This window comes from Silurus aristotelis (assembly GCF_946808225.1).
Source record: "Silurus aristotelis genome assembly, chromosome: 8".
In the NCBI taxonomy this organism is placed as follows: Eukaryota; Metazoa; Chordata; class Actinopteri; order Siluriformes; family Siluridae; genus Silurus; species Silurus aristotelis.
In genome coordinates, this window is record NC_139581.1 from 30,905,554 (window position 1) to 30,917,523 (window position 11,970).

At 44.1% G+C, this 11,970-nt stretch overlaps 1 protein-coding gene across 1 annotated transcript in view; it reads right to left on the reverse strand.

Moving 5' to 3' along the window:
• The window catches only part of clpb (ClpB family mitochondrial disaggregase), a 37,185-nt gene extending 27,192 nt beyond the window's left edge, over positions 1–9,993 (reverse strand). Inside the window, exons 1-4 of the mRNA XM_083548771.1 lie at positions 9,191–9,993; positions 6,056–6,107; positions 4,551–4,637; positions 537–618 (exon numbers count right to left, since the gene is read on the reverse strand). Coding sequence (XP_083404897.1) covers positions 537–618; positions 4,551–4,637; positions 6,056–6,107; positions 9,191–9,827 — 858 coding nt within the window. The 5' untranslated portion in view covers positions 9,828–9,993. The remainder of the gene's footprint in view (positions 1–536; positions 619–4,550; positions 4,638–6,055; positions 6,108–9,190) is intronic.
• Between the last annotated feature and the right edge of the window lie 1,977 nt (positions 9,994–11,970).

The following is an 11,970-nucleotide window of genomic DNA, read 5'->3' on the forward strand; positions in this document are numbered from 1 at the left end:
TATGCAGATGACGTGGCTGTGATGGTGGGATCCCAGTCTGATGTGAATATTTTCAGTAATACTTTAGGAGACTTTGGTATTTTATCATTGTGAAGCTTAACTGGGAAAAGAGTGAAGCAGTTTTAGTTGGGGAGTGGGGAGCCGGCACTTCCAGCAGGTCTGGTGTGGAAAAGAAGGTGGTTTTGAATACTTGGGTGTCTCCCTGGGGAGTCGAGTTTTAAGTAAAAACTGGAAAGGCACTGTAGAGCACATCAAGGGCAGACTGAGCAGGTGGAAGCGTCAGGTTCCAAAGTTGTCCTACAGGGGGCGAACGCTGGTGATAAACAACCTGACAGTGTCGTCTAGTTGGCATGCGTGGATCCACCGCCAAACCTGCTAGTAAACATCCAGGTCCTGCTCGTTAATTTCTTCTGGGATGGTCTGCACTGGATTCCACAGTGTCCTCCATCTGCCCAAGGAGGAAGGGGGCAGGGGATGGTTCATCTCACCAGCAGAACTGCAGCCTTTCACCTCCAGTTTATCCAGAGACTCATAACTGGGCGGAACCTTGTGTGTAGGACAGCAGCCAGTAAATCTTTGCACATGGTGGGAGGACTGGGACTGGACAGAACTTTGTTTCTAATGAACATAAACGCACTGGATATTACTGGATTACCAGTCCAGAGCTCTGATCTCCTCAGGGATTGTCACACTCAAGGTGGAGACACTGTACAAACCACCGTTAACCAAAAAAGCTGCCCACCTCCAGTGGAGGATTTTACACTGCATTATCTCAGTGAACTCTTATTTTAAACCCTGATGTTCTACAGGACAGTCCGTTCTGTTTTTCACTGTTACTCACTGCTCCAGGTTACAGTCACTGTTTGTGTTTTTAATGTGATTTTTACTCTTCAGTGTTTTATTCTTGTTTTTAAGTACGTCAGGAGAAACAGGTTTACGTGCCACTGATTCATTTTATTTTTGGGCAGAAATCAAAGCTTGTGGTATTTTTTTAATGTGTATAAGAGTGTGAAAGATCTGAAGATGTTTGAGGTTGCATGGTGCTGTAATGAAGCTCTGTGTTCTGTAAAAGAGGAAGAATTGTACTATTGTAAACCCCCCCCCCCCAACCTTTTATTTATATATATTTACAATATTATTTATTTATTTATTTATGTATCTATTTATGTCATTAACAAGTCAACCTGATACCATTTGGTATTAAACATGATTTGTGTCAAATAAAGGATTGCAAAAAAAAAAAAAAAAAAAAAAAAAACCTCTCTCTCTCTCTCTCTCTGAAAGAATAAAGCTTTAGTTCATCTGTTTTCTTTTCTCTTGGTGAGTTTGAGGCGTCAGAGAAACAGTCAACAGGGTTCCAGTCCAGTGCTGCTTTTTGTAGATGTGAATGGACAAACCCTCAGGATGGAGGGAGGGAGGAGTAGAAATAAAGAAGGGAGAGAGAGAGAGAGAGAGAGAGGGTTAAGAGTCACACACACACATCAAAGCTACGCAAACACACCACACATTGTGACTAAACACTGCTCTGTTCACATCACACTGACACTCAATGTTCACTCCTTCTGCTCAGATCTTCATCTGTCTGTCTGTCTGTCTGCCGGCCTGTCTGTCGGCCTGTCTGTCTGTCTGTCTGTCTGCCGGCCTGCCTGTCGACCTGTCTGTCTGTCTGCCGGCCTCTGTCTGTCTGCCGGCCTGCCTGTCTGTCTGCCGGCCTGCCTGTCTGTCTGCCGGCCTGCCTGTCTGTCTGTCGGCCTGTCTGTCTGTCTGTCGGCCTCTGTCTGTCTGTCGGCCCCTCTGTCTGTCTGCCGGCCTGTCTGTCTGTGGAACATAAAGGAATTTTTATAATGAAATAACATCAGGACCAAAAACTGCAGAAATCAAAAACTCCTCTATTTACACTCATACTATATAGAGAACTCCGTTTCCACAACTCTGATATTTACGTTTCTTAGTGTGTGAAGGAAATAATCATTCCATCCATCCATCCATCTATCCATCCATCCATCCACCCACAAATCCATCCATTTATTATTTAATTACCCATCCAGGTATTTAAACCTAAACAAAAGAAAAAAGCGATTAAGAACAGAAACATAAATTACACACACGCTGATCTCTCTCTCCCTCCCTCTCTCTCCCTCCCTCTCTCTCTCTTCCGCTCTCCCTCTTCCCCCCCCCCTCCCCCTCTCTCTCTGATTGGTCACAGGGGGGTCTGTGTGACAGAAAGACAGAAACACTGCTGTGGCAACTGTGAGTTATTCCACTCATAACTGGTACTGTGTACACACACACACACACACACACACACACACACACACACACACACACACACACACACACCCAGGAGCAGTGTGCAGTGGCTGAGAAGTTTTTTTTATCATTTATCTACTGTGTGTGTGACACGTTTTCTCATAATGATAAACAGACATTTTGGTCATAAATATTTACACAGAGGCATTTGTCTGAACACACACTTAACATGACACCTGCATCATACACCCCGAGCTATAATGCACTCTCCCTTACACACACACACACACACACACACACACACACACACACACACACACACACACACACACACACACACACACACGTTGAGATGATAAAACTCATGTGGGTTGATATTAAGCCCCGTCCACCCTCAGTTATAGTTGAGACATTTGCCAAGCTCAGGAAAGAACAATGATTTCAGAAAACTGTCTAAAATCGGAGGACAACACCACACACACACACACACACACACACACACACACACACACACACACACACACACACCATACGTTTCATTATTACATAAAACACTATACAGAAAAATTAATTCTATTCAGGTCAGTGTTATTAGTGCTTTTATCCACACACACATATCACACATGGTAGTGAGGGAAAACTTTCCTCGAGATGGTAGGAGGAAGAAACCTTGAGAGGAACCAGAGTGAAAGGGAACCCATCCTCATCCTCATCACTGCATGTCCATTCATCTCAGTTCATCATTGTTGAGGTTTTCACCTGATAGAGCCTTAAGTGTACAACTGTTCATAATTCTATTCATCTCAGAGTTTATTACACACACACACACACACACACACACACACACACACACACCACACTGATGCTACTGCGTCCTGATTGGTCAGAAGTGGTGATTAGTTCTCTAGAACAGCAGCTCTGACTGAAGTGCAGATTTATAATAATGCACTTGTTTTAATTGGTTATCGTTATCGTGTACAGCACACACACTCCACATAAACACAAAACACAAGAGAGCGAGATCCCAAATGTGCTCAAGGTTTTCTGGAAGCAGAACCTGTGTGAAAAAAATCTCCAGTGTCCAGAGGTCAAAATTAGGCTACAAAACATTTCTTTTAAAACAGAATGCAAGTGTATGTGGGACGGAGCTACGCAAGTGTGTGTGTGTGTGTGTGTGTGTGTGTGTGTGTGTGTGTGTGTGAGAGAGCTGTAAAATCGAGATTTGTGATTAATAATGAGTAAATAAAGATGAAAGAGTCAGGAAAAGTGTGAAAGCAGCGCAGACTGCAGCTCTGTAAGCTCTCAGCTCTCGCTCTGTTTACTCTCTCAATACCGCATCTGTTTCAGTTCGTCTCAAAAGCCAGGGCGTGACCTCACAGAGTGCCTGCTTCTAAATTGGATTCGGATACCCCCCCCCCGTCTCAGAGCTTTTCCTTCGTCTGTGTGTGTGTGTGTGTGTGTGTGTGTGTGTGTGTGTGAAACGTTAATTGAATTTAGTAAGGAGGGACAGCGTGGTCCTCAGAGAGCTGTGATTTCTCGCTCGGCATTATGGGTAAGGAAACAAGTTCACACACTGCATTACATTTCGAACATGACGTGGAAATTAATTACACAACATTCATAGCTGAATGTCTGATAAGCTTTCAGACCAAAATGTCTGCAGTCGGATTGGAACGGTCTGATTAATAAAACTCAGTAAAATCAGTTTAAACAACAATCAGAGTTTTATTAAATAACTCCAGGATTATGATTAATATGATGATTTAATCTAAACTCTGCCTAAACCCACCTGAAATCACTCCTAATAAAACACCGGTGTGTAATGAATGCTCCTGTAACTGGAAGCTGATTGGCTGTTGTATTTGATGACGTAATAACACTCTGTACTGACACTAATATTGAAAAGAAACTCAGGAACAAGTTCAGTGTTTAACATCACAGTCATTTTCTCTCAGATTCACTACATTATTATTATGATGATGATGATGATGATGATGATGATGATGATGATGATGATGAAGAAGAAAGTAGATGAATTTAATCATGTAAACAGTAAAAAAAATACCAGAAATTGTATTTGTTGTTTATTTATTGTGTATGTTTTCTTGTGAATATATTTCAGAATAAAGGGTTTGAGATTAACTGTGATATCAGAATAGTTTAGTTTCTTGTAATTGTAATGATTTATAATGCAATTAAATTAAACCTTAATACTGTATAATTATGATGATGGTTTGCTTCTGTGTCGTGATTGTGTCTCGTACGCATGCATACGCACACGTGTGCACAAACACACTTACTTATGCAGTCTGTTCATGGAGGCAACCATGAGTGCAGTCCAGCCGAGACGGTGACGAGTGTCTGGATCGACCCCATCTGCCAGCAACCTGAGAGAGAGAGAGAGAGAGAGAGAGAGAGAGAGAGAGAGAGAGAGAGAGAGAGAGAGAGAGAGAGAGAGACAGGTGAGGGGGGAAAGGTGGGGTCTAAGTAACAGAAAGAAAAGGAGACACTGTCCTGGTTCTGTCTGTGTGTGTGTGTGTGTGTATGTGTGTGTTTACTATAAACACAGCCCCCTGTGTTAGTGCTAAACTCTAACTTAACACATCTGCTGTTCTTTTACACACACACACACACACACACACACACACACACACACACACACTGTGTGAAACCATCTGTACAGCTGCCCTGGGCTATCTTAAAATACTACATAACACACACACACACACACACACACACACACACACAGACACACACACACACACACACACACTCAGGTGTCACACACTGTGCTGTTTAACAATACACCTCCTCTCTTAACTAAAGATATATGTGACAGCTGTGTGTGTGTGTGTGTGTGTGTGTGTGTGTGTGTGTGTGTGTGTGTGTGTGTGTAAAAGAACAGCAGATGTGTTAAGTTAGAGTATCTAGAAATATAAAAAAAACTAAATAAAATGTGCTGTTATGTTACGCATTCATTCTAATCGTGTGATCTCTCTTACACACACACACACACACACACACACACACACACACACACACACACACACACGTGTGACAGATGGTGCACTATGGTGTCATGCTTCTGACACTCACTCACACACACACACACACACACACACACACACACACACACACACACTTAAGTCTAAGAATGTCAGGTCACAGACCAAACTTGGCATGTTTGTGTTTAAGCTCATCGTCCGTGTGTGTGTGTGTGTGTGTGTGTGTGTGTGTGTGTGTGTGTGTTCGTATGTGTCCATATTATTCTCGTATGGTGACGGTGTGTTTGGTTTGTCATCTGCCCTCTGCCTCCTTCTGTCCCTCTCTCCTTCAATTACTTCTGAAACCTTCCTGCCCTCTAGTGGACAGATGTGTTTTCTGTCTGTCTGTTTTTCTCTCTCTCTCTCTCTCTCTCTCTCTCTCTCTTACACACACACACACACACACACACTCTCTCCTGGTACAGATTTTAGAAGTTTAAGAGTTTGAGATAATAAAAGTTGTTGTTCAGACAATCTTTGTATCTCCACACTGTGTTCATCTTCAATGAACATCTGAATGGTTTCAGGTCTCCATCATCTTCAGTCACATTTGACCTCAGTATTGACTTCCTCACAGAAATAAATGCTAAAGTTATAAAGTTGTGAAAGCTGCCACTTCCTTTTCTTCTCCAGTGTGTGATGGAGCAGTGAGAGGCAGGATGGAGGAACATGCTCTCATTCACTGTGGTTACTGGGTCAACGTTTACGTCTAAGCTTTTTCCTGTAGAAATGGTGTCTCGAGGTCTCAGGTGATTGTTTACCTTTTCACCTCCTCGGCGTTGTTGGACCTGGCTGCGTTCAGAAGAGCTTCACCTGAGAAGACCACAAGAGAATCACATGACACTTATTTTACATCATGGTCAGTTTTATTACAGGTGTGGATGAAGTCAAGGCCCGATTGTGTTCACACACTGCAGGAGAAACATCAACCTTCTGCCAGTCTGCACAGAGAGGAACCTCTACAACATCTCTGCAGAAATAAAGAGAGAAAACATTCTTCTGCATCACACATTATACACTAGGGTTACTGGGGGCACAATTTTGTGTATTTGTTCCAGACAGTCTTGTGTTGTCTGTCTGCACTCGGATGCACTTTATGTGGCGAGGACACCTACTTTAGTCTTTAACTCTGTGTTGTGTGTGTGTGTGTGTGTGTGTGTGTGTGTAGCTCTGTGTTGTGTGTGTAGCTCTGTGTTGTGTGTGTAGCTCTGTGTTGTGTGTGTGTGTGTGTGTAGCTCTGTGTTGTGTGTGTAGCTCTGTGTTGTGTGTGTAGCTCTGTGTTGTGTGTGTAGCTCTGTGTTGTGTGTGTGTGTGTGTGTGTGTAGCTCTGTGTAGCTCTGTGTTGTGTGTGTAGCTCTGTGTGTGTGTAGCTCTGTGTTGTGTGTGTGTGTAGCTCTGTGTTGTGTGTGTGTGTAGCTCTGTGTTGTGTGTGTAGCTCTGTGTTGTGTGTGTGTGTGTGTGTGTGTGTGTGTGTGTAGCTCTGTGTGTGTGTAGCTCTGTGTTGTGTGTGTAGCTCTGTGTTGTGTGTGTAGCTCTGTGTTGTGTGTGTGTGTGTGTGTGTAGCTCTGTGTTGTGTGTGTAGCTCTGTGTGTGTGTAGCTCTGTGTTGTGTGTGCGTGTGTGAAATTAGTCGTCATTTCAACCTTAAAAAGCTGAAGAGACGTTTCTCCAGAACCCTGTTTCTACAACACAGAGCTACACACACACACACACAGAGCTACACACACACACACAACTGTAGCTCTGTGTTGTGTGTAGCTCTGTGTTGTGTGTGTGTGTGTAGCTCTGTGTGTGTGTGTGTGTGTAGCTCTGTGTTGTGTGTGTAGCTCTGTGTTGTGTGTGTGTGTGTAGCTCTGTGTTGTGTGTGTAGCTCTGTGTTGTGTGTGTGTGTGTGTGTGTAGCTCTGTGTTGTGTGTGTGTGTAGCTCTGTGTTGTGTGTGTGTGTAGCTCTGTGTTGTGTGTGTAGCTCTGTGTTGTGTGTGTGTGTGTGTGTGTGTGTGTGTGTGTGTGTGTGTGTGTGTGTGTGTAGCTCTGTGTTGTGTGTGTAGCTCTGTGTTGTGTGTGTAGCTCTGTGTTGTGTGTGTAGCTCTGTGTTGTGTGTGTGTGTGTGTAGCTCTGTGTTGTGTGTGTAGCTCTGTGTTGTGTGTGTAGCTCTGTGTTGTGTGTGTAGCTCTGTGTTGTGTGTGTGTGTGTAGCTCTGTGTTGTGTGTGTAGCTCTGTGTTGTGTGTGTAGCTCTGTGTTGTGTGTGTAGCTCTGTGTTGTGTGTGTGTGTGTGTGTGTAGCTCTGTGTTGTGTGTGTAGCTCTGTGTTGTGTGTGTAGCTCTGTGTTGTGTGTGTAGCTCTGTGTTGTGTGTGTAGCTCTGTGTGTGTGTGTGTAGCTCTGTGTTGTGTGTGTGTGTGTGTGTGTGTAGCTCTGTGTGTGTGTAGCTCTGTGTTGTGTGTGTAGCTCTGTGTTGTGTGTGTAGCTCTGTGTTGTGTGTGTGTGTGTAGCTCTGTGTTGTGTGTGTAGCTCTGTGTTGTGTGTGTGTGTGTGTGTGTGTGTGTAGCTCTGTGTTGTGTGTGTAGCTCTGTGTGGTGTGTGTAGCTCTGTGTGGTGTGTGTAGCTCTGTGTGGTGTGTGTGTGTGTGTGTGTGTGTAGCTCTGTGTTGTGTGTGTAGCTCTGTGTTGTGTGTGTAGCTCTGTGTTGTGTGTGTGTGTGTGTGTGTAGCTCTGTGTTGTGTGTGTGTGTGTGTGTAGCTCTGTGTGTGTGTAGCTCTGTGTTGTGTGTGTAGCTCTGTGTTGTGTGTGTGTGTAGCTCTGTGTTGTGTGTGTAGCTCTGTGTTGTGTGTGTAGCTCTGTGTTGTGTGTGTGTGTGTAGCTCTGTGTTGTGTGTGTAGCTCTGTGTTGTGTGTGTAGCTCTGTGTTGTGTGTGTGTGTGTGTGTGTAGCTCTGTGTTGTGTGTGTAGCTCTGTGTGGTGTGTGTGTGTGTGTGTAGCTCTGTGTTGTGTGTGTAGCTCTGTGTTGTGTGTGTGTGTGTGTGTGTGTGTAGCTCTGTGTTGTGTGTGTAGCTCTGTGTTGTGTGTGTAGCTCTGTGTTGTGTGTGTGTGTGTGTGTGTAGCTCTGTGTTGTGTGTGTAGCTCTGTGTGGTGTGTGTGTGTGTGTGTGTGTGTAGCTCTGTGTGGTGTGTGTAGCTCTGTGTTGTGTGTGTAGCTCTGTGTTGTGTGTGTAGCTCTGTGTGGTGTGTGTGTGTGTGTGTGTGTGTGTAGCTCTGTGTTGTGTGTGTAGCTCTGTGTTGTGTGTGTGTGTGTGTGTAGCTCTGTGTTGTGTGTGTAGCTCTGTGTTGTGTGTGTGTGTAGCTCTGTGTTGTGTGTGTAGCTCTGTGTTGTGTGTGTGTGTGTGTGTGTGTGTAGCTCTGTGTTGTGTGTGTAGCTCTGTGTTGTGTGTGTAGCTCTGTGTTGTGTGTGTGTGTGTGTGTAGCTCTGTGTTGTGTGTGTAGCTCTGTGTTGTGTGTGTGTGTGTGTGTAGCTCTGTGTTGTAGAAACAGGGTTCTGGAGAAACGTCTCTTCAGCTTTTTAAGGTTGAAATGACGACTAATTTCATCAATAAACTGAATTCTGATTATTATCCTGGTCTCTTTCTCCAGGTTCTCCACTTTCTTCATCCTAATAACCTGCACAGGTGTAGTGGATGTTATATTTCTCAGGTGTGTGTGTGTGTGAGAGAGAGAGATGCGTTAACATTGGATTTGAACTCTCCTGCACAGTGTTCCCAGGAGAGAGTCTGGATCATCACCCTGATACACTAAGATACAGTGGTGGTGGATTTAACGTCACATCTGGTGATGGTGGTGATTATAAAAATGATGGTGATGAAGGTGGTGATGAAGGTGGTGATGATGAAGGTGTCTGTGTAATTACCGCTGTTGTGTTTGTCTTTGGTGAAACAGAAGACCAGGGCAGCGGCAGCAGATAAGACTTCAGCTGAAGTCGCTCCAGTCCACGCCCCGCCCCCGCTGTTCGCCCCGCCATGCCCCGCCCCCTCCTCCTGGTACGCCCCAGTGTGTCCGGCGGTGAGAAGCGCTGCCCACGCGCTTCTCCGACTCTCCAGGCTCGTGCGCCACCTGGCGGCAAGCTGTTGGTACTGCGCGTGAAGGTGACTGTACCTGGTGCTGTTACACGCGTCCTCGCGCTCCCTCACTGACCGACACTTCCTGGACGCGCGAGACGCAAAGTTTACGGGACTGCCCACCGTTTCTGTTTGTGTCTCGCGCGCTTGGAGGCGTGGCGCGGAGGACTCGCGGGGCTCGGTGTAAAGCGCGCGACACGGTGACAAGCTGCGTGAACTGCGCATAAGTAAACGCCTTGGCACGGCGGACAACATCATCGCGCGTGCGTCTCCCACAGTCCCGAGTTCAAATAAGTATGAGAGAGAGAGAGAGAGTGTCCGGTAAACCGGAGAGGAAAAAAAAACCTCACAACCCACGGGGACGATGCTGCTGACCCGGACACACACCGAGCAGACTGCCTGCAGCACGTAATCGAAACCGCAGTGCATCGCGGGAAACCGAGTTCTCCGCTCCTCAGCCAGTCAGCACGCGCGTTCTAGACTATTCTACAGTCTCGGGTTTAACACCGTGAACACAAGACACACTGCATACACTGTGTTCATACAAATACTCATAACACAAAATACACTGGAGTAACCACCAATACTCGTTATATATATATATATATGTGTGTGTGTGTGTGTGTGTGTGTGTGTGTGTGTGTGTGTGTGTGTTTTCATGGACACACACACACGGGGATTGGATTTGTTGTGTGTGAATACATGGTGTGAAAATGAACGTGAAATAGAGATCAGTTTTAGTGCTGAGGCTCAACATCACTCATCATTTACTGAATCACTCTGTATCACTGCATCACTCAACATAATTTACTGCATCACTTAACGTCCCTCACTGCATCACTCAACAGCACACACTACATTACTCACTGCACCTCTCAACATAACTCACTGCACCTCTCAACAGCACTCACTGCATCACTCACTGCACCTCTCATCACTCACTGCATCACTCACTCTACCTCTCAACAGCACTCATTGCATCATTCACTGCGCCTCTCAATATCACTCACTGCATCACTCACTGCACCTATCAACATCACTCACTGCATCACTCACTGCACCGCTCAACATCACACACTGCATCACTCAATGCATCACTCACTGCATCACTCACGCCCCTGCTCAACATCACTCACTGCACTGCTCAACATCACACACTGCATCACTCACTGCGCCTCTCAACACCACACACCACATTACTCACTGCACCTATCAACATCACTCAATGCATCACTCACTGCACTGCTCAACATCACACACTGCATCACTCACTGCATTGTGCAACATCACTCACTGCACTGCTCAACATCATACACTGCATCACTCACTGCACTGCTCAGCATCACTCACTGCACTGCACAACAGCAACCACTGCATCACTCACTGCACTGCTCAACACCACTCACTGCATCACTCACTGCACCGCTCAACATCACTCACTGCACCACTGCATTACTGAGCTCATTTTGGAACAGCTTGTGCAGATTGTGCAATATACAATCATTTATAGACTTGAAAAACACGATATTGCTGAAAATTCTTGTATCTTTAGGGTCATGGGGCAAACACGTTTTGATCAGCCCACGCTAATCTTGTCTAACAGGTGCTCAAATGTTATCGGCAGATGGCGACCATGTTTCTTGATGTATGCAAATGTCCTTATAAACTCTTCTGCCACGTTGGACAGAGACACGACATGCCAAGTTTCAGGTCAATCGGACAAATGGTTGTGTAGTATTATCCATTTTCTCTCTCTATTGTTTATCAAAACCAAGTGGCAAAGCTACACAATTATTTTGCTTTTACCAAAGATTTAGCACATAAACACGTATGTCATGTTTCGTGAAGAGATCTCATGCCGTTTCATTAAAGTGGCCCTGACTACTTCCAACGTTTTCACCTTTGCGCTGGTGAGTTAAAAGTTCAACGTTTTTTTTTATAATTATTAACAGTGAACATTTCTACACTTGTTTTTGTTCTGAAGGTTCAATAAACTTAGGACTAGTTCGTAAAAGTATGTTAAAAAAAAATCTATCAAAAATTAATTTTACGTCAATATGAATTTTCTTTGTTTTGACCCACTGATTCCAAGCATCTGAAAGTTTTGAGTCTAAAATAAACCTTGTACAAGTTATGGCCAGAAATTCATGAAATAATTTTTTTTGGACTGTAGCGCCCCCTTTGGCCAACTGGGTTAATACTTTCTCAAACTCTCCCCAATTTGAGCTTTACCAAGTTTTACTCTCTGGGGTTTAACGTTTAATCTGCACGAGCGGTTTTATGGCGGAATAATAATAATAATAATAATAATAATAATAATAATAATAATGATAATAATAATAACAATAATAATAACAATAATAATAATAATAATAATAATTATTATTATTATTATTGTTATTATTATAATAATAACAACAATAATAATAATAATTATTATTATTATTTTATATATAATATATAAACACAATAATTATATAATAATAATAATTTAAACACAAATCACTCCGGAAAGCAGGTAACAGTGAGCTGTCTATTACAACTGTAGACGCCATCATCATCATCACCATCA